Genomic DNA, 24291 nt, shown 5'->3' with positions numbered 1-24291 from the left:
GAATAAACTTCTAACGTACTCAAAACAGCAGACGGAGACATATGTTGGATTTAATTGGCCACAGCAGCCATTTTATTAAATAAAAGATAACAGAACTTTTATGACAACCCAGAATAGGAGGGGCGGTCCTCGAAGCCCCAAAGTTATAAAAAACTCAGTATCCCAAAAACTCCACAATGTTCAGCCCAGGATGAGTCATACCCCCAGCCGTAAAGCACCAGCTCAGGGATAGATAACAACCAATCCTGGTCCACCGAACCCACCCCCATGCCAGGGGTCCATAAATCCACCTCACGCGGAATAACCGTACCGCGCCTTGTTAAATTCTCTCATGGGGTGTCCAGGACCTCTCAAGATCCCCACCCCATTGAACCACGATTTACCATTTCCACCGACTTCGAGGACCTCCACCCCCGCCAACTGCCGTGACAATACCCTGACAGCATTCACATAACAAAATAAATACATTTAGACGCCTCTTAAAACAATACTCCAAAAGCCCACATATGCCGACTTCACCCCCCCCATTACCCTAACCAAAAAAGGGAGGGTGGGCGGGAGATTCCTCACTTGTCACGCAGGCACCTAAAATGGATGCCTGCGTGAGGAGCGTGCCCCTTTTTATGTGCCCCCTCCCCACAGTCCCCTAGTTCCACCCCTTATTTTCAAAAAATGCCCCTAAAGCCACCCCTCAAGTTCCCAGTTAACCCCTTACCACCGTATCCCTTCTAACTGCTCCAGCTCCCCAGGTCCCACGTAACCCCGTCATGGCGGCCTCCCTTTACGTGCCGTGGGCCCCCAGTACGGCCTTTCTTGACATAGGGTATACGTGAGTTCCGTGACCTGGAAAAAATTACCCCAACCCCCTTAAACAGATCTCTTAACAATCTAAAGAATAAACTTCTAACGTACTCAAAACAGCAGACGGAGACATATGTTGGATTTAATTGGCCACAGCAGCCATTTTATTAAATAAAAGATAACAGAACTTTTATGACAACCCAGAATAGGAGGGGCGGTCCTCGAAGCCCCAAAGTTATAAAAAACTCAGTATCCCAAAAACTCCACAATGTTCAGCCCAGGATGAGTCTTACCCCCAGCCGTAAAGCACCAGCTCAGGGATAGATAACAACCAATCCTGGTCCACCGAACCCACCCCCATGCCAGGGGTCCATAAATCCACCTCACGCGGAATAACCGTACCGCACCTTGTTAAATTCTCTCATGGGGTGTCCATGACCTCTCAAGATCCCCACCCCATTGAACCACGATTTACCATTTCCACCGACTTCGAGGACCTCCACCCCCACCACGAACACGAATGGCCTGACACCTTAGCCATTCATGTCCCTCCACACCTTCAAGCTTAATTCAATGCCACTACGGATAGCCAAACACCACATATCATTACCCACCGCGTTCAGGTGCACGCCATCAGCTCTCCAGTAAGCTCCTTGACCCGATTCCAAGTCCACATGTCTCACGGCCAACGCGCCATTCCTCACCATAAACCGAGATATGGCCCTGTTTATTTTAATCCGGGCCCTGTTCACCCCCTCGTGTGATCTAGCACCTCTCCATCTTTTACGGGGAATGATGTCGGACCACACCAACAACACTTTTGGAAACATGACCCAGAACCTCAGGATATCGAATTTGATATCCTTAATCAGCTCCCTACAAGACCGTTTAGCCAAATCATTCCCCCCTAAATGTATCACCACGATCTCCGGCACTCTATCCAGTCTAACAAAACGATGAAATTCAGGTAACCATTCCTTCCACACCATCCCCCTTTTACCGATCCATCGTAAAGTCACTGTCTCTCGAGAAAGACCCAACTGACGACCGTCCGGACGAACCGCAGCACGCAACGCAGCCCATACAACATACGAATGCCCCATGATCCAGACGAGCATCGGATCAGGCCCTGCAACACAGAAAGAAAGGCAACAAACAATTAACTTAACACAGCTTCTAACTCACAATAGGTTTGGGCGAACATACGACTGGAATCTTGAAGATTCCCACCTCCCAATTCTCCGAACCACATCCTCACCAAGGCCCCACCTAGCGGCCTCAGTCGCTGCCCCGATCCTGAAGGAGTGACCACTATATTGTGTTGCAGGTAAGCCCGCTGCCGCCAAACATTTCCTAAAAACAGAAATAAACTGAAAACGGGACAAGAAAGACCCATTTTCGTGCACCAAGAATGGCTCGTCTAACACCCCGCCCTTTGCCATGTACTTCTTCACGGATGCCACCGGGGATCCTTCAACATTGAACAACACCACTTTGCACCCTTTCCCATACACGTCCGTTTTGGAAGCCTTAATAAACACTACCACCTTATTCCCTTCGACATCCACGTTTTCTCTTAACAAAATACCTTTTTTACTAACGGACGGGCTAACCAACTCACCTAACCGAAATGCCCCAAAGAAGGCCAAAGAAAAGGCTGCACGGAACAGAACCACTTCCCATTCGGAAAAACACACCTCTTGCAACTTCCGCTCAATGGCTGAGAGCACCTCATAAGATACGGGTCGGCGACCGTCCGAAGCCTTCCAGCCTTTCTTCCAACCCCGAACAACTTGCCGAACCAAGAAGGATTTTGTTATATCCTTACCCCCCCTCCATTTAAGGTTGAAGGCTAGCCCCGCCAGAAACTTATTCAAACGTGTCACAGACCAACCTGCCTCCCAATGATGACCTAAGAACAACAACAAACCATACTCCTCCTCCATATCCTGGTCCATACTTGACATCCAGGATTCCCACAAGCTCCAAGCCTGATTATAATGAGACCAAGATGAATCCGCGAGCGATTTGGTAAATAACTCTGTTACGGCCCTCGCGGCAGGTTCCACAACTCCACTGGACAATCCCGGCCCGCGCTCTCCGCCTGTGGTGCCAAATCCCGGAAAAGCTGCCACTGAAATTGAGAAAGAGCAACAACTATTGGATCAGGCGCTGACAAGCTAACTTCAGATACAATCCATAAGTTAAACTTAAGACCCAGGAAAACCAAGTGCTGCAAGACCTTCACTACTGCAGGCGTAGCCGCTGACAACGAGTTTACCGCCGTCACCGTTCCAACATGCTCACAATGAAAAGAAATCTTCAAATTCCTCAATTTGTCACCCCACAGGGCCAACGCAACTACCCTGGGGAACAAATGCAACAGTAGCCGGTTGTTTGTTAACCCCTCCTCCTTCCATTCTTCCGGCCAAGCCGCTGCTGACCAGCTACCATGAAAGAAAAGACCAAAGCCACTCATTTCAACGACATGCACCAAAATGCCCAAGGAGGTAGCATCTGCCACCGGCTGAATCCACAGAGATCTGCCATTGTACTCGTCCAGAAAATCCGCCCACATCTTCAAATCGTCCCGAAACTCTTTCTTTATCCTGATGAAATGCAAAGGGGACTTTACCCCTACTGTTGCCAAGGATAGGCGGCGGCAGAACGCTCGACCCATCGGCATGATCCTACATGCAAAGTTCAGTTTCCCTAACAACGATTGCAAACTGCGCAAATTTATCTTCTTCAAACCAATCGTATTAACCACATCTTGGCACAACGCGGTAACCTTGTCTGCAGGTAGCCTACATTCCATTGCTACCGTGTCGATTTCAATGCCTAGGAAGCTCAACACTGTCACCGGACCAACTGTTTTGTCCTCCGCCAAAGGCACCCCGAAGTTTTTTGTCACACTCTCCATTGTATGCAACAAAATCGAACAATCTGCTGATTCCGCTGGCCCTATAAACAGAAAGTCATCCAGATAGTGCGAAGATGAGCGTATCCCAGACACATCTTTCACCACCCATTCTAGGAACGTGCTGAAGGCCTCAAAGTAAGCACATGAAATCGAGCAACCCATGGGAAGACAACGATCAACAAAGAAGCCGCCATCCCAAAAACAACCCAATAAATGCAAACTGTCAGGATGAACTGGCAACAAACGAAAGGCCGCTTCGATGTCGGTCTTAGCCAGCTTAGCCCCCTTTCCACATGCTCTAACCCACTCCATCGCTGAATCGAATGATAAGTACGACACCGAACTCAACTCGGGATCAATACCATCATTAACCGAAGATCCCTTCGGAAATGACAGGTGATGGATTAACCTAAATTTAAAAGGTTCTTTCTTAGGGACCACGCCAAGAGGTGACACCCTCAGATTTGCAATCGGAGGGGCGACAAACGGGCCTGCCATTCTTCCCAGAGCAACTTCCTTATTCAACTTCTCCGACATGACCTCCGGGAATTGTAACGCCGATTTCAAATTTTTTCTTTTTAAACTAACATCCTGCTCAACATAAGGGATTTTGAAACCCTCCTTAAAACCGTCGCTCAATAAAACTGCAGCTGACCTATCAGGGTATCTACTTAGAAAGGCCTCCATCACGACCCACTGCACCGGAGTCACCCCTTTTGTCAGCTGAATCTCCAACTTTTTGCCTGTTACCCCTGAAACATTTTGAAGCGCTATGCACCCCCCCGCAGGTTGAACACTCGTGCCTATATTTACACTTGCTCCCGAATCTGCATATGCCATCATTGAAGGCGAAACACAGTCCCTTCTGCAAAGCCGCCGAGTGTCCTGACTGCCCTGAACTCCCGGCGCCCCCGTGAAAAGGCTGGCTAGTCTGACCTAAACGGGACGGGACCATAACTCTCATCCAAAACGCTATGTCCTTGTGATCCCACCTGATACTTGGCCTAAAAGCCTTACGCTGACGAAACTGTTCGTCATAGCGAAACCAACCCTGTCCCCCATAGGTCCTGTAAGCCTCCCCTATGGCATCTAAGTAACAAAATAATGCCGAGCAATTTTCCGGGGCCTTCTCCCCGATTACGCTAGCCATAATAGCGAAAGCTTGCAGCCAATTTGAAAATGATCTGGGAATCAGCCTATATCTCCGTTTCTCCTCATCTTCTTTTTTAGAGTCCTCCCTTCTAGGTCTATCCAAATTAAATCTCTCTAGGGGTAAAAGAGAAAATATTTCTATGTACTCCCCTTTCCAGATTTTTTCCCTAACCTCTTGTTTTAAATGTGCCCCTAATGGGCCCTCGAAGCAGACATAGACCTCCCCCTTAGCCGCATCGTCTAGTTGCGGTACATCCTCCTTTTCCTTATCCTGCAAAGCTCCCTCACCTGGTGCATCAATTCCTGACCCAGGCCCTGGTGCTGTTCCGTCCTTCTCCCTTGATGAGCTCCCCGTGTCTGCCGCAGGACCCGCACTGCTGGATGTACCCGTAACTTCAGACAACTGTCTAGACCCCTCAAACGACCCCGTATTTCCCAACCAAGCAGCTGACGGCAAAGACCCCCTGCTAAGACCGGACCCCCACAAGCCCGCTAGCTCCCCTAAACCTCTAAGGATTAAACCCATACCCCCGCTAGCAACTCCCGAAGTAATGTCACTATTCCTAGCTTCAGGGGAAACTATGCCTGGCAAATTAAAGATAGGGAAAATGTTCTCACCTAGCTGCCTGGGTGCTGTGAGCCCAGCAGCCGAAGATCCAGCTCCCAGCCGAAGGTGTCCTGCATCCCGACCGGCTTGATCCGCGATGTTGCCCGCCGAACTCCTGGCGGCCGTATCCGTGTCCTGGCGACTCGGTGATGCCGTCGACTGCCCTGGTGCTGCGGAAAGGGAAAAGGCCGAGCCAGCATCCTGCCGCCCGATGGAAGATGTGCGGCTCCTTGCCACGGATACGTCCCCGGCACTGCGTACCGAAGCGACGGAATGTCGCCTGCCGGAATCCGGAAAATTTCCGCCACCACCAGCAGAGGACGCAGATCCAGGAAAGTTCCGGCCATCACCAGCAGAGGGCGCAGATCCAGGAAAATCCCGGCCATCACCAGCAGAGGGCGCAGCTGCAGGAAAATCCCGGCCAACACCAGCAGAGGGCGCAGAACTTGCAATATCCAGGCCACCACCAGCAGAGGGCGCTGCTGCGTTGAAGACTCCAGAGCTGTGCACTGCAGAAGGCCGCACGCTGATGCCAGGGCCAGCCGACTGCCGCCCGCATAATCCTCGGCGCTGAGGGGCCACCGCACCTGACCCCCGTCTCCTCGGCTGTCGCTGCCTCCCACGCTGAGCGGCGCCAGCGGGCATGCTGGCGGCCGCCGTACCGGCTCCTGCTCCTGCCGCCCCACGTCGCCCGGACACTGAAGGAGGGGAGGAAGGATCCACCCCCCGTTGTAGGCCCCGCCGCACTGGAGGATTCCTCCCGGCGCCGCGCTGGGAGGTGGAGGGAACAGCGCTGCTTACCGGAGGGTCCGCAGAGGGGCTCCTATTTCGGCGCCGGGCCCTGGGGATGATGTCCGGGCTTAGGCGCGCCGGAGGCCTAGTCCTCCGCGGCCGGCGCCCGTCCTGCGGTGCCTGCGATGGTGCTCCCGATGTCCCCTGGAGAAGGCTGTTAACGGATGCATTCAGCCAATCTGTCCCCTGGGAGCTGGCTGCCGTCCGGAGACGCTGGAGGATCGCTTCAATGTCCATTCTGGTAAGTGTGACAGAGATTCCTCACTTGTCACGCAGGCACCTAAAATGGATGCCTGCGTGAGGAGCGTGCCCCTTTTTATGTGCCCCCTCCCCACAGTCCCCTAGTTCCACCCCTTATTTTCAAAAAATGCCCCTAAAGCCACCCCTCAAGTTCCCAGTTAACCCCTTACCACCGTATCCCTTCTAACTGCTCCAGCTCCCCAGGTCCCACGTAACCCCGTCATGGCGGCCTCCCTTTACGTGCCGTGGGCCCCCAGTACGGCCTTTCTGGTGATGCAAATTTCCCAGCTTTATAAAACCTTGGCCTCCATTAACCTTGTGACAAAAAAACAGCAGCCATGCGTTCTTCTAATCAACTGCCTAGCACTCTGAAAATAAAAACGGTGGAGGCACACAAAGCAGGAGAAGTCTATAAGAAGATAGAAAAGCGTTTTCAAGTTTCCTTTTCATCAGTTCAAAATGTTATTAAGAAATGGCAGTTAACAAAAACAGTGGAGGTCAAGATAAGGTAAGAAAGGCCAAGCAAAATTTCAGTGAGCTCTGCTCATAGGATTGCTAGAGATGCAAATCATAGCCCCCGCTTGACTGCAAAAGACCTTCAGAAATTTTAGTAGACTCTTGAGTTGTGGTACATCGTTCTACTGTTTAGAGACACATGCACAAATATGGCCTTCTTGGAACAGTCATCAGAAGGAATCCTCCATAAAATTAAGAATTAAAATTAGAAGTATGCAAAAGAACTTCTAAACAAGCCTGATTCATTTTGGAAACAAATGTGAATAAAATAAGCACAGAATTTCAGAAAAATTACATCTCATCAACCATTAACCTCTTAATGCCCGGAGCTTTGTTTACTTTTCCGTTTTTGTTTTTCGCTCCCCTCCTTTCCAGAGCCATAACTTTTATATTTTTCTGTTAATATGGTCATGTGAGGACTTATTTTTTGTGGGACGAGTTTTACTTTTGAACAACACCTTTGGTTTTACCATGTCGTGTGCTAGAAAATGGGGAAAAAAATTCCAAGTGCGGTGAAATTGCAAAAGAAGCGCAATCCCACACTTGTTTTTTGTTTGGTATTTTTGCTAGGTTCACGAAATGCTAAAACTGACCTGCCATTATGATTTTCCAGGGTATTACAAGTTCATAGACACCAAATATGTCTAGGTTCTTTTTTATCTAAGTGGTGAAAAAAAATGCCAAACTTTGCTAAAAAAAAATGTGTGCAATTTTCCATTACCCGTACCATTTCCATTTTTCTGGGGTTGGGTGAGGGCTTATTTTCTGCATGCTGAGCTGGCGTTTTTAATGATACCATTTTGGTGCAGATACGATATTTTGATCTCCCATTTGTGCATTTTAATGCAATGTCACGGCGACCAAAAAAACGTAATTCTGGCGTTTTGACTTTTTTCTCGCTATGTGTTTAGCGATCAGGTTAATCCTTTTTTTATTGCTAGATCGGGCGATTCTGAATGCAGCGATACCAAATATGTGTATGTTTGATTTTTTTATTGCTTTATTTTGAATGGGGCAAAAGGGGGGTGATTTAAACTTTTATATTTTTTTATTTTTTTCTTATTTTAAAAACATTTTTCTTTTATTTTGGCATGATTCAATAGCCTCCATGGGAGGCTACAAGCTGCCACAACTCGATTGCCTCTGCAATGCTTAGATCACCCCTATGTAGTAGAATTGCAGCATTACTATGAGCGCCGACCACAGAGGTCTTACATATAGTGGCATTCCTCTAATTAAATGATTAGTCATATTGATAACTTTTAGGATTTGTTGAAATGGGATAGAAATTGAGCTAGAAAGTCGATGTGATATTTCCATGAATTTGAGGCAAAATGTGATTGAATTATGTACGGATTTGTCAAGGATTTTGTTGCAGATTTGCCAAGATGATACCCTAGGAATAACAAAGGGTACAATAAATATTGAAAATCCATATCATAACTTGAAATACTGCATAGTTAAAACACATACAAGTAGAGATAAACAGATTTTTTTTTTATTCAAATCCACCAGTTTAGTCAAATTATCCCAAATAAATAAAATCTCAATAACGCGAAGCCTCTAAGTCTAACGTGTTTAACTTTCTGAGATCTCCTAGGATTTTGTTGATCCTTTTGAGCTTCTTAATACAAACACAGTATTATTTTTACTGTCCAAGTGACCTCAACCTATCTGGCTAAGGAAAGAGCAGGGGGTAACAAGTGTCAACTAGTGATGAGCAAGTATACTCGTTGCATGGGTTTTCCCGAGCACGCTCAGGTGGTCTCCGAGTATTTTTTAGTGCTTGGAGAGTTAGTTTTCCTTGCCTCAGCTGCATGATTTACAGCTGATAGACAGCTTGAATATATGTGGGGATTCCCTAGCAACCAGGCAACCCCCACATGTACTCAGCCTGGCTAACAGCCGTAAATCATGCAGCTGAGTCAGCAAACACTAAATCTCTGAGCAGTCACAAATACTCGGAGACCACCCGAGTGTGCTCGGGGAAAACCCGAGCAACGAATATACTCGCTCATCACTAGTGGCAACCAATAGCGGTATTCATGGGATGTGTATATTAAACTAATCAAACAAAGAAGTGTAATAAATAGATAAATAATAAATTATGACTTGTCCATCTTATAAGCCAAGAAGCTCATTTTAACCTGTTTGTAAACTGGCAGGGAATAATCAGCTGTGACCCCATACTGTCCTGTTTGTATTTTCTATTTTGCTTTCTCCCCTGCCCAGGAGATGTGGTTTGATCAGACCATGTCCCTGTATGGTAAGATTCAGCCATTACTCAGTACAGGTACATTTTATTTAACACATTAATTTATGGAACCTTTTTTTATTCCAAGATCTATAAATTAAAATGCACTTTGTTCTTGGGACAACCCCTTTAACTAAAGCAGGCACTGCACATGTTTCAGCTGACAGTCACTTATTTGTTCATTCTCCCATCAGTTATCTTTCCTGAGACCCCCATGCAAATGAAAATTTGACCTGGCCAATCACTTAAGTATTTTCAAGGGTAGAGCAGAGAAAGCTGCTGAGACATAGCTGTGACTTATTTCCTGAAGAAGAAAGGGGCCAACATGAACATTAAAGATTCCTGACTCTTTTCTCTCCATCATTATCTGTTGGGAATGAGTAAGCTCTTATGGGCAGGGTCTTCATTATATTTGCTTTAATTATTGTATTATCTTTAACGTTCTTACTTACGAACTGTAGCATTGTAAAGTGCTGCAGAATATGTTGGCGCTATATAAATAAAGAGTATTATTATTATTAAAGAGTCAGAGTCCTTCATGCATGCTAGAGTGTGGGCTGAAACAGCTGATACAAGCGGATTTGGACAATTTTAGTGTAATTTGTAAGGTATATTAAAAATCAGAGTGTGTCACCTTTACCTGTCTTTGACTGAACTCAGTTGATTTATGACCACATGAAAGTTTTGCTTTCTTTTGATGCAGATTATGATCATAAATCAGCACAAAGAAGCTCAGTGAAAGATGAAATATACATATTTACCCATTAAAGCTCGTTTGTCTGACAGATTCTTAGTAAATCTCCTCCTGCGGCCATCAATTAGCAGTAAAACAGCTTTAAAAGCAAAACAGTACAACATGTTTCATGAAACCAATTGTAAAAATATTTTTTAGCTAAAAAAAAATACATTTAAAGGGGTATTCCCAAGTTCAGAAGTTGTCTGCTAGTCATTGGAAAGAGAATAAAGGTACCGTCACACTCGGCGACGCTGCAGCGATATAGACAACGAGCCGATCGCTGGAGCGTCGCTCTTTAGGTCACTGTAGAGACATCAAACACAGCAGCTCCAGAACGATGCAGGAGCGATCCAGTGCCGTAACGGCGACTCACTTATCGTTCTCGCTGGTTGTTAGCTCCATGTAAAACGTTGCTGGCGTCGTTGCTTTTGATGTCAAACATGACGATACACGCCGACCTGATGACCAAATAAAGTTCTGGACTTCTAGCTCCGACCAGCGATGTCACAGCGGGATCCTGATCGCTGCTGCGTGTCAAACACAACGAGATCGCTATCCAGGACTCTGCAACGTCACGGATCGTTGTCATTCTCGTTGCAAAGTTGCTGAGTGTGACAGTACCTTAACGTCTTGATCGCTGGGGGTCTTATCACTAGGACTCAGGCTCTATAAAGCCTCATGTGAATGGAGCGGTGATGTGCACCTCTGCTCCATTCATTCTTAATTGAGTGTTACATTTGGCTGATCTACAACGCTTCCATTAGGAATAAATAGATCAGCAGTGCACATGATCAACCACCGCAACATTCACAAGAGGCTCTTCCCAGCCTACCCAGTTTTACAATCCCAGTGACCAAGAAGTTATTCCCTAGGCAACAGGTTGGTAGAACTTTCACATGAGAATACTCCTTCATGTGAAAAAACACACCTGAAAGTGTCCATATCTATAATCATTTATGTAAGACACCAACTATCTAATGTGTTTGTTCTCCCCAAAGATAGTTGAAGAGAAATAAGCTTGGAATTTAATATTCTCAAAAATACCGTAGCCAGAAAAGGAATCTCATGAGTATGGCCAACACATCAGTCTAGTATAAATTTAGACATTTTGAAAGCTGCTGTAGTCTTACTTTTCTTTTGAACATTTTAAACATTTTAGGAATAACAATATTCTATTAAAAATGTAGTTGTTTTACATGACAATGATGGATCCTGAAGCCCAAAGTAATTGTACTTTGAGTTATGTAATATGAATATTGCCATCCATTTAGCAAAATTCATTTCCCTATTTGTTAGGCCAGTCTCACACGTCCAGATAATTCCGGTACCAAAAAAATCGGTACCGGAGTTATCCGTGTCCATGTGTCCGTGAGCTCACGTTGGCCATCCGTGTGGCGCACGTGCGGCACACATGTGCCGCCCGTGTGCCACCCGGGTACCACACGGAGTGTGCATGAGACAGCGCTAGAGATAAGCGCTGTCCCCTGCATCTGGTGGACGCTGGAAAGAAGATATGAAAAATCCTTTTTTTTTCGTGTTTTAAATAAAGCTCCCTGTCCCCACCCCCCTCCCACCCCCTGTGCGCCCGCCCGCTGGTAATAAAATACTCACCTGGCTCCCTCGCAGCGTCCTGTCCTCGCCGCACCTTCTCCTGTATGAGCGGTCACGTGGTGCCGCCCATTACAGTCATGAATATGCGGCTCCACCCCTATGGGAGGTGGAGCCGCATATTCATGACTGTAATCAGCGACACCACGTGACCGCTCATACAGGAGAAGCTGGCGCTGAGAGGATGCTGCGAGGGAGCCGGGTGAGTATTTTATTACCAGCGGGTGGGCGCACAGGGGGTGGGAGGGGATGGGTACATGGATCTTTATTTAAAACTAGAAAAAACAAAATAAAAAAAGGATTTTTCATATCTTCTTTCCAATGAACGCTGCTGGAGAGAAGATATGAATGGCGGCTTTAGCACCACGTAGGGGGGACAGTGCTTACAGTAGCGCTGTCTCCTGCACGGCACACGGACTGCACACAGACAGGGTCCATGTGCGGTATGTGTTTTACATGGACCCATTGACTTTAATGGGTCCGTGTAATCCGTGCGCTCCCACGAACACTGACATGTCTCCGTGTTTTGCACACGGACATACGGTCCGTGAAAACACGCTGACATGTGCAGAGACACATTGATTTCAATGTGTCTACGTGAGTCAGTGTCTCCAGTACGTGAGGAAACTGTCACCTCACGTACCGGAGCCACTGACGTGTGAAACCAGCCTTACCGATAGTATAAAAGTTTGTTCCCTCCATAAACTGTACTAACATGGATTAATGCTGGAGAACTTATCTAGAAGAGCTTAGTGAGAGCTCCAGCACAACACGGTGTCTTGTAGTTAGAACTTACTGAGCGTAAGCTAAAAAATCAGCAAAGCGTAACACCTAGAGGAAATCAACTAAATAAACAGAAGCAATCATATTTTTCCTTTATTTTTGCATTAAAACTATATAGACAATCTGAAATCCTTTATTTCGCTTATCCTGAATTTGCAAACTAAAAGAAAGTGTTGAAATGCCACCTAACAGATGGAAGCTCCAGATTCATAAGCTGGTAAGCAGCGTGAATTCTTGCTAATTTGCTTAAATAATGCGTCCAAATAAAAATAAAAATTACAGTGTCTCATTTTCTAAATTATGCAAAAATAAATGTGATTGGTGCGGAAGATGACCTTTAAATATAAGTAATCAGCTGCTATATTTGTAGCTAAAGTCTACAAATCTGGATTGCTTCTGTGATTAAAAAAATCAATGATCTTCTTCTCATTTTCCCAGTATTAGCAATTGCTAAAATGAGACATTATTTTTTTATTTGACTGAACAAGACAAATAAAAAATAAAAGCAGAGACAGTGACATAGTTAGGCTACGTTCACACTAGCGTTTCCCATTTTGCGTCGTGTTTGCGTCGGGCGACGCAGCAGTGACGCATGCGTCATGCGCCCCTATATTTAACATGGGGGACGCATGCGTTTTTTTTTGTTGCGTTGTGCGACGTATGCGTCTTTTTTGCCGCTAGCGTCGGACCAAGAAAACGCAACAAGTTGCATTTTTCTTGCGTCCAAATTTCGGCAAAAACCGATGCATGCGTCGCAAAACGCAGCGTTTTTGCGTGCGTTTTGCCGCGTTTTTGCGTGCGTTGTGCGTTGCGTCGCCGACGCAGCGGCGCACAACGCTAGTGTGAACGTAGCCTAAATGCTTTGATTTATATGCTGACTTGTATAGTGATCTATGGTGATCTGGTTGTACCAATTGAAGCACGCTTACAGAAAACCTCCACCCTGCATAGTAAAACCTAATGACCTCCACTCTGTTCCTTCCACATTTAATATCAAAGTCCCATACCCTTCATGTCCAAAATGTCTGCTAGAGAGTGCACCGGAGAGTTCGGACCGGAACATTCAGCTGCATAGAAATACATGCAGCCGCACACTCCAGTCCTGAGTGCCGGCGGCAGTGCCGGGTATTGAGGTGCGAGACTTGTGCGAGTTTCTCGCATTGCAGTTGCAAGTGGGACACTGGCCTAAGTCTGATTAACACCTCTCCTACCTTTCCAATGTAGTGAATTGGACCACTGCTGATGACAATGGTGCTGTTTCCTTCCCTTGGCAGAGAAAGGCAGAATACTTTTAGACTATTAGAAATGAATATGCACATTTACTATGGTGGGTGGAGGGTCGCTTTGATAACAGTAAGAGCCCACAAAAGTTTGATCTCTTTTGGTTTTGGCTTATACAAGTGGTTCCAAATTAAGATTAACCCCTAAAACACTGTACAATAACAAATTATATTGTGGTTCCGTGTTACCTAGTAAAAATGATGTGACTACAGTACTTTTCTGCCAAATGATGACAAAAGTATTCTCGGAGTGATACATTTTCTGGTTAGCCACTAAAGGTATCACTCTGAGAATACTTTTGTCATCATTGGTCAGAAAAGTATTCACATCCCCTATAACACTAATATAAATCGAGAAGGCATATGGAAATGGGTGGTATTGTTAAATGGAACTCTCTTTTATGTGTTCATATGTTCATCTATGTATAAATCTTAAATATAAATGTTATACATGGCACTAAGTCTACAAAGTACTATACATGACTTTAGATCTTTTAGCCGCCATATGAAAACATACTTTGGCCATATTTTTCACTAATGCAACTACCGTATCTACATTTTAAAGTGGTGTTACAGAGACGTATGTAAGCATGACAAGTGACCCCATTTTATGCAGATCAGATACTCAAGAACGTATTACAGGTTCCCATACGTAAACACAAACATTTGATTCCAATTTCACAGTAATATCGTGTGGGTAATTTTGTCTAAATAGGATTGTCCGTATAGATTTTTAATGAGACCAGTTGCATGTTTATCTGGACCATTGGAAAATAATGAAAAATTATACCTAGCTTAGAAGAAAACCGACAAGCCAGGGCTGTAAAATGAGCTTTTAAAGCAAAATGCAAATTAGACTGGAAGAACATTGGAGGTGTGTGGAGGAGCTCCAAGTGCATTAGACCTCTATGAAGCTGGTGCCTCCTACTTGTCCTTAATTATCAATTTGGCTGCATCAAGCTGAAATCTCTGACATGCAGTGTTACTGCCTGAGCAAAAAGACAACATTTCTCTGAGATACAGTATTGTACTCTGTGCTCCCCACTTCATCCAGTTGACATGTATCAGATAGACTTCTGCAAAGTGACAGTCGCTAAGAGCTTTTCCCGCAGGCTGTCACCAAGACCACAGTTTAGCAGATGCAGTGCCGCTAATGTGGGAGCAATTGATAGCAGAAATAAATCTATTACAGGTCACAGAAAGGGACAGAAGAACTGCAGTGCTGCTGAATGGCTTAAACACTCATAGCATGTATAAGCACAGACAACATTCATATATACACACAGGAAAGGGATTTTTCCCACTGAAAGTCATGCATTTTCCTAAGGTAAAGCCGAGAAACTAAGAATGATCGCTGCACCCCAGTAGGTACAAAATCTCTGAAATAAAGCATTTTAGTAACAACTACACACATAGTTTCAGTTCTTTTCTCATTAATTGTATTATAGCTTTATTACCATCCTCTTTTCTGTTTCAATAGACTGCTTCCATGTGCACTTTACATGTAAAATAACCTTCTTTTTACCTAGTCCAATAATATGGGCATACAAACAATATGGCGCACACCCTGACCTCTGATTGGTCCACAGATCTACTCTTAGTATCAGTCAGATAGCTATGTTAACTAGACAGCATGCCATCATTTTCTCAATTACATAGTTATTTACATACACTTTTATACATTTTGTGCACTTTTTTTAATTCCTGAATATGCAGGTACAAGTGCTTTATACAAATTTCTTTTGCTTCCTCTTTTCTTTTTCTTTAGCCTTTCCAAGTCTTCTCATGTGATTGGAGCACGAATGTGTATCTCCTTCCAATTAGTGCTTTCATTTCATAGACATTGTAAATGACATTACCGGTCCTTATAATGTTCAGCTATTATAATACTTATATTATCAATCCCAAGGGGTCAATTACCAGAAAATCTGGCTTTCCTGAAGTTCACATGCTGGTTGAAATCATCCCTATAAGACGATTCACCAAAATCAATGGGCTATGAGATAACTTACTGATCACTGTGGGTCCAGAGGCTGGGATACCAGCAATCCAAAGTACGGAGCTTCCAAAATCCAAGAGCAGAACTCTTTAAAGGGAACCTGTCACCTGAATTTGGCGGGATCGGTTTTCGGTTCATTCTCTGTCCTCTGTAGTACACGCCTGCGCAAGGCAATATTGCCTTGCGCAGGCGTGTACTACAGAGGACAGAATGAACTTCAATCCAATATTGCAGCCAGCATGCAGCCAGCAGGTAAGGAAAGGGTGAATCAAACACCCGAAAACTCCGCCCATATGACCGAAAACCGGTCCTGCCAAATTCATGTGTCAGGTTCCCTTTAAAGCCATGCCTTCAATGTCTTGTCAATAGGATTTCTGGAAATAGCCGAACACCGTACTTGGCTTTCTCTAGCAGTTGTATAGACAATGAATGGAGCAGAGACTGATCATGCTTCCTTCCCCTCTATCAGAGATGGAGTGCTGCAGAATCCTGTTCTTAGAATCTTGGAGCCCTAATTATTGGGTGTTCTAGTGTAAAACCTTGTCCTTTTAGGAAAATACCTTTAAATACTCAATTAAACATAAACTAGAACATAGAGCCTTGCAGAAAAATCTACCACTCTTATGTAGCCTCATAACCCTTAGTAGAAATATCCAACTATAAGGTCATGTTCACACGTTCAGTATTTGGTCAGTATTTTACATCAGTATTTGTAAGCCAAAATCAGGAGTGAAACAATTAGAGGAAAAGTATAATAGAAACATATGCACCACTTCGGCATTTATCACCCACTCCTGGTTTTAGCTTACAGATACTGAGGTAAAAAACTGACTAAATACTGAACGTGTGAACATGGCCTTTAGACGGTATTAATTGCTGCACATTTTATTAGTGTTTTAGTATTTTCTAGATTTATAATTGTATTTTACATACTTTTCTATAGTCATTTTAAAATCCGGTACATTATCAAAACTTCATTGCCAAGCTTCTTTTAATGTTTAAAGACATTTTACAGTACGCCATCCACTTGTGAATAAAAATCAATTACATTGTGTTCCTGTAATACTGTGTAATTAAACATTCATTTAATATTTTATTTCAGGATTAGAACGAATTGGGAGAAATTCTAGCTATGAACAAGAGGGGAAGGTTCAGTTTGTGATCGATGCAGTGTACTCAATGGCTCATGCACTCCATAGCATGCATAGAGATTTCTGCCCTGGTTACTTGGGACTTTGTTCGAGAATGAAGCCTGTGGATGGAAAAGACCTTCTTAGTTATATCCGGGCTGTCAACTTTAATGGTAAGTTTGCACCACATATATTTTATCTTTATAGAAATATTGCATAATTAATTTCTTTAAAAAGTACCTAATTTTTGAAGATGATGTTTCATTTTTGGCAGGCATTTTTATTGCCTGATGATTATTGGAGCTCAGGTTTTCCTATTAGGTATAGACTCACCCTCGGACGCGCCCTGCTTCTTTCCGGCAGCCTTCCTTCCTAAGAATCAGCGCTTGAAGGACCTTCGGTGACGTCGCGGCTTGTGATTGGTCACGTGAGCGGTCACATGGGCGGTCGCGCGACCAATCACAAGCCGCGGCGTCATCTAAAGGTCCTTCACGCGCTGATTCTAAGGAAGGAAGGCTGCCGGTTAGTACCAGGGCGCGTCAGAGGGTAAGAATAGCAATATTTTTTATTTTAATTCTTTATTTTACACTTAAATATGGATTCCGATACTGATTTCCGATATTGCAAACATATCGGAACTCGGTATCGGAATTCCGATACCAGATTCAGAAGATCGCCGACCTCATGGCCGACCCCACACAGGGGTCGGGTCGGGTTTCATGAAACCCGACTTTGCCAAAAGTCGGCGACTTCTGAAAATGGCCGAACCGTTTCGCTCAACCCTAGTTATGGCCCCATAAGATGCTCCATACAGTCACTTGCCCCTTATAGTGCTGCACAAGCGTTATGGCCCCATAAGATCATCCATACAGTCACTTGCCCCATATGCTTTTGCTGCGATAAAAAAAATCACATACTCACCTCTCGTCGCTCAGGACCCCCGGCACTTTCAATATTCACCGCTCCTCGTTCCGGTGCAGCTCCGTCTTCAGCACTGACGTTCACGCAGAGGGCGCGCACTGACCACGTCACTGCGCCCTCTGACCTGAGCGTCACAGCCAGAGGTCGCTGAAGATAGAGCCGCACCAGAACAAGGAGCGGTGAATATCGTGCAGCGCTCCCCTCCCCGTATACTCACCTACTCCTGGCATGGTCCCTGCACGTCCCTGCTTCTTCCAGCACTGCATCTTCTTCCTGTATTGAGCGGTCACAGTTACCGCTCATTACAGTAATGAATATGCGGCTCCACCTCTATGGGAGGTGGAGCCGCATATTCTTTACTGTAATGAGTGGTACCATGTGACCGTTCACTACAGGAAGAAGCTGCAGCGCTGGAAGAAGCAGGGACGTGCAGGGACTGCGCCAAGAGTAGATGAGTATAATTAGACAGCCCCCGCTCCCCCTCGCCTACCGACCCCTGGGTATGACTCGAGTATAAGCCGAGAGGGGGACTTTCAGCCCAAAAAAATGGGCTGAAAATCTCGGCTTATACTCGAGTATATATGGTAAGTATTGGACAAATCAAAAGTATATTAACTGAGTAAAGTATCACAAATTCACATAAGACTTAGGCTGCCGTCACACTAGCAGTATTTCATCAGTATTTTACATCAGTATTTGTAGCCAAAACCAGGAGTGGGTGATAAATACAGAAGTGGTGCATATGTTTCTATTATACTTTTCTTCTGATTGTTCCACTCCTGGTTTTTGCTTACAAATACTGATGTAAAATACTGACCAAATACTGCTAGTGTCACGGCAGCCTTAATGTGATGTTTTCTGATAGCAATTTTTTTTACAAATGTTGCTGTCATTCATATTTTACCATTGCTGTGGCTGCTGAATGGAAGACAAAGAAATGGCCAACCATTTAATGCATGGGAGTGTTTGATCGTCTCTTTATGAGAGACTCTTTGCTTTGGCTGATAGAGAGGTGTTTTAAAAGTGGAAAAACCCCTATACTACATTGATAACAATAACTAGTGCCCTTCTTTAACCCCTTAACCCCCTGAGCTTTTTTCATTTTTCGCTCCCCTTCTTTCCAAAGCCATAACTTTTTTATTTTTTTATCAATATGGCCATGTGAAGGATTATTTTTTGCAGGACGAGTTGTACCTTTGAACAATACCATTGGTTTTACCATGTTGTGTAACAGAAAATGGGAAAAAAATCCAGAAGGCGATGAAATTGCAAAAAAAGTGCAATCCCACACTTGTTTTTTGTTTGGCTTTTTTGCTAGGTTCACTAAATGCTAAAACTGACCTCCTATTATGATTCTCCAGGTCATTACGAGTTCATAGACACAAAACATGTCTAGGGTCTCTTGTACCTAAGTTGTAAAAAAAAATTCCAAAATGTGGTTTAAAAAAAATTGCGCAATTTTCTGATACCTGTAGCGTCTCCATTTTTCGTGATCTGGGGTCTGGTGAGGGCTTATTTTTTTTTTGTGCTGAGCTGACATGTTTAATTATACCACTTTTGTGCAGATACGTTGTTTTGATCGCCCGTTATTGCATTTTAATGCAATGTTGTAGCGACCAAAAAAGTGTAATTTTTTTTTTTTTTTCTTGCTAAGCCGTTTAGCGATCAGGGTAATCCTTTTTTTATTGATTGATCTGGCGATTCTAAATGCGGCGATGCCAAATATGGGTAGGTTTGATTTTATTTTAATGTTTTATTTTGATTGGTGTGAAAGGGGGGTGATTTGAACTTTTATATTTTTTTATTTTTGTATATTTTTAAACACATTTTTTTAAATTTTGGCATGCTTCAATAGCCTTCATGGGAGGCTTGAAGCATCCACTCCTCAATCGCCTCTGCTACATAGAGGTGATGCACAGATCACCTCTATGTAGCTGAATTACAGCATTGCTATCAGCGCCGACCACAGGGTGGCGCTCATAGCAATCCATCATCAACAACCATAAAGGTCTTCATGAGACCTCTGGTTGTGATGCCAATGCACTGATGACCCCCGATCACATTACGGAGGTCAGCGGTGTGCATACTTCTAGCCACGCTTGTTAAATGCTGCGGTCAGAGTTTGACAGCGGCATTTAACTAGTTAATGGGCATGGGCAGATCACGATTCCACTCATGCCCATTGCGGGCACATGTCAGCTGTTGAAAACAGCTGACATGTCACGGCTTTGAGGTGGGCTCCAGCGGTGAGCCCACCTCAAAGCGGGGGATACTGCCAGCTGACGTACGATTCCGTCAGCTGGCAGAAAGGGGTTAAATTATTTCTCTACACAAATAAAAATATTTGTTTGTGATAACACCAAAAATTTTTTTAGTAACTGTAAGTGTCTTGTAAAGGGTTCTTTGGGACTTAAAGCACCACTCCGTTGTTTTTTTTATTGCACGGCTGAAGTGGTGATTTAAATGCAATTACCCAGCCCCCTATCTCATACTTACCTACCACTGCCATCAATTTCCAGGGTCTCTAGCAAAAAGTGACCTGTCGGGCAGTTCTATTGTATCATGGAGCTACGCGGAGGTTACTTTTTAATACAAGTTTATGAGAGCCTCGTTCTGGCCTTGTTTTGGCTCTCATAGAACTGCATTGATAGATTGTGACGTAGCTTCTGATTCTGGCCAGTTGGTAGCTACACTCACAAGATGGCATTGTGGGATCGGCGCGGTGCACAAAGAGAGTATATGACTGGGGTGGGGGTTTATATTTAACCCCTTTCTGACATTGTATGCAAATTTACATCAAAGTCTCTCCCTTTGATGTGGGAGGTGAGCCCACATCTTTCCGGGTATATGTCAGCTGTTTTGAACAGCTGACATGTGCCCGGAACAGTTGTGGGTGTAATCGGCGTCCACCTGCGGCTATTAACTCCTTAAATGCCGCTGTCAACCGTTGACAGCAGCATTTAACTCACTCTTCCAGCCATCGGGCCAGAAATCCGCCCACCAGTGACCCCTGTCATGTGATCACAGGTCACCCGTTCATTGGCATGACAACCAGAGGTCCCCTGGAGACCTCTATGGTTGTCATAGCTGGATTGCTATGAGTGCCATCTGGTGGTTGGGGCTCATAGCAAGTGAGTAATTCAACTACATCAGTGTTTCTCAACTCCAGTCCTCAGGACCCCACAACAGGTCATGTTTTCAGGATTTCCTTAGTATTGCATAGGCGATGGCATTAATTCCATCTCCTGTGCAATACTAAGAAAATCCTGAAAACATAACCTGTTGTGGGGTCCTGAGGACTGGAGTTGAGAAACACTGTACTACATAGAGTCAATCTGATGATCGCCTCTATGTAGCAGAGCCGATTGGGTTGTGGCAGCTTCTAGTCTCTCATGGAGACTATTGAAGCAAGCCAAAAGTAAAAAAAAGTTTTTAAAAATATTAAAAAATTTAAAAAATTTAAAAGTTCAAATCATCCCCTTTTCGCCCCATTCAAAATAAAACAATAAAAAATATCAAACATACACATATTTGGTATCGCTGTATTCAGAATCTCCAGATCTATCAATTAAAAAAGGATTAAGCTGATCACTAAACGATGTAGCGAGAAAAAAGTAAAAATGCCAGAATTATGTTTTTTTTGGTTGCCACGACATTGCATTAAAATGCAATAATGAGCGATCAAAAGATCATATCTGCACCAAAATGGTATAATTAAAAACGTCAGCTCGGCACTCATAAAATAAGCCCTCACCTTACCCGAAATCACAAAAAATGGAGAAGGGTATCGGAAAATGGTGCAATTTATTTATTTATTTTTTAACAAAGTTTGACTTTTTTTTCACCACTTTGATAAAAAAGAACCTAAACATGTTTGGTGTCTATCTATATATATAATTGTCTAAGGGGTACTTCCATCTGTCTGTCTGTCTTTCTGTCTTGCAACTTCCGTAATGGAAATCCCACGTCGCTGATTGGTCTCACCAGCTGCCTGTCATGGCTGCCGCGACCAATCAGCGACGGCCACAGTCTGATTACAGAAGTCCCTCCCTACTCCCCTGCAGTCAGTGCCCGACGACCGCATACTCCTCTCTAGTCACCGCTCACACAGGGTTAATGCCAGCGGTAACGGACCGCGTTATGCCGCGGGTAATGCACTCGGTTACCGCTGCTATTAACCCTGTGTGTCCCCAACTTTTTACTATTGATGCTGCCTATGCAGCATCAATAGTAAAAAAATGCCATGTTAAAAATAATTAAAAAAAAACAAAAAACCTGCTGTTCTCACCTTCCATAGTCCACCGAGCCGCTCGCCGCCTCCGCCAGCTTCCATTCCTAGAGATGCATTGCGAAATTACCCAGAAGACTTAGTGGTCTCGCGAGACCACTAAGTCATCTGGGTAATTTCGCAATGCATACTGGGAACGGAAGATGGCGGCTGCCACGCGAGCATCGCCAGAGCTTCGTTGAATGCAGGCGGGTGAGTGTATAACTATTTTTTACTTTAAATATTTTTTTAACAAGGATATGGTGCCCACACTGCTAAATACTACATGGGCTGTGTTATATACCATGTGGCTGCTATATACTACCTGGCCAGTGTTAGATACCATGTGGGCTGTGTTGTGTACTGCGTGGGCTGTGCTATATATTACGTGGCCTGTGTTATATATTACGTGGGCAGTGTTATATACTACGTCACCTGTGCTATATACTGCGTGGCTGATATATACTGTGTGGGCTGTGTTATATAGTACATGGGCTGTGTTATATACTGCACGGGCTGGGCTGTATATTACGTGGACAGTGTTATATACTGCATGGGCTGTGCTATATATTACTTTAACTGTGTTATATATTACGTGGGCAGTGTTATATACTACGTCGCCTGTGTTATATACTGAGTGGCTGATATATACTGTGTGGGCTGTGCTATATAGTACATGAGCTGTGTTATATACTGCATGGGCTGTGTTATATACTGCGTGGGCTGTGCTATATATTACATGGCCAGTGTTATATACTGCGTGGGCTGTGCTATATATTACATGGCCTGTGTTATATATTACGTGGGCAGTGTTATATACTACATCGCCGCTGCTATATACTGCGTGGGCTGTGTTATATAGTACATGGGCTGTGTTATATACTGTTTGGCCTGTGTTATATACTGCGTGGCCACTGTTATATTTTGCGTGGCCTGTATTAATGCATCGGGTATTCCACAATATGTATGCATGTATGTATATAGCAGCCACATAGTATATAGCACAGGCCACATAGTATTTGTCTGCTATATACTACATGGCTCCTATATACTACGTGGCCTGTGCTATATATTATGTGGCTGCTATATACATACATACATATTCTAGAATACCCGATGCATTAGAATTGGGCCACCATCTAGTGAACTCATAATGACCTGGAGAATGGTCAGGTCATGTTTGGTCAGTTTTAGCATTTAGTGAACCTAGTAAAAAAGCCAAACAAAAAGCAAGTGTGGTATTGCAATTTTTTTGCAATTTCACCGCACTTGGAATTTTTTTCCCATTTTATACTACACGACATGGTAAAACCAATTGGTGACATTCAAAAGTAAAACTCGTTCTGCAAAGAACAAGCCCTGGCCATTTTGACCACAAAATAAAAAAGTTATAGCTCTGGGAAGAAGGGGAGCAAAAAATGAAGATGCAAACCAAACAAAATCTGGTCGTTAAGGGGTTAAAGAGTATTACTGACAATTACCAAAATGAAGAGGCAGCGGGACTCTTATGGGAGGTGTTTACCAGGCACTTTAGTGCTAGTTTAATACATTTGTTTCCATTTACCATATATACTCGAGTATAAGCCGAGATTTTCAGCCCACTTTTTTGGGCTGAAAGCCCCCCTCTCGGATTATACTCGAGTCATACCCAGGTGTCGGCAGGGGAGAGGGAGCGGGGGCTGTCTAAATATACTTACCTACTCCTGGCGCAGTCCCTGCACGTCCCTGCTTCTTCCAGCGCTGCAGCTTCTTCCTGTAGTGAGCGGTCACATGGTACCGTTCAATACAGTAATGAATATGCGGCTCCACCTCCCATAGAGGTGGAGCCGCATATTCATTACTGTAATAAGCGGTAACGGTGACCGCTCACTACAGGAAGAAAATGCAGCGCTGGGGAACAGACCTGCAGCGACTGCGCCAGGGAAAGGTAAGTATGATGGGGGGCAGTGCGCGATACTCACCTGCTCCTCGTGCCACCGGCAGCGCCGCTGTGTCCTCCGCAGTGACGCTCAGGTCAGAGGGCGCGGTGATGAGATTAGTGTGCGCCACCCTCTTCCTGAACGTTGGCGCAGAGGATGGGAAGACATAGCGGCGGTCAGCAGTGGAACGGGAAAGGTGAGTATAGCAAGTGTCGGGGGCCTGAGAGGTGAGTATGTAATTTATTTAATCGCAGCAACAGCATATGGGGCAAATGTCTGTATGAAGCATCTTATGTGGCCATGTGCAGCATTATATGGGAGCAAATATCTGTATGGGGCATCTTAAGTGGTCATGTGCAGCAT

General features: G+C 44.5%; 1 protein-coding gene across 3 annotated transcripts in view; it reads left to right on the top strand.

The window, feature by feature from the left end:
* The window catches only part of GRM8 (glutamate metabotropic receptor 8), a 2054171-nt gene that overhangs the window by 1520048 nt on the left and 509832 nt on the right, over positions 1-24291 (top strand). For all 3 annotated transcript variants that reach the window (XM_069764916.1, XM_069764915.1, XM_069764917.1), the window contains one exon: positions 16794-16994. In XM_069764916.1, coding sequence (XP_069621017.1) covers positions 16794-16994 — 201 coding nt within the window. The remainder of the gene's footprint in view (positions 1-16793; positions 16995-24291) is intronic.

Source organism: Ranitomeya imitator, chromosome 4 (assembly GCF_032444005.1).
Source record: "Ranitomeya imitator isolate aRanImi1 chromosome 4, aRanImi1.pri, whole genome shotgun sequence".
In the NCBI taxonomy this organism is placed as follows: domain Eukaryota; kingdom Metazoa; phylum Chordata; class Amphibia; order Anura; family Dendrobatidae; genus Ranitomeya; species Ranitomeya imitator.
Note: the sequence above shows the minus strand (reverse complement) of the source record. Positions and strands in the feature narration are given on the sequence as shown.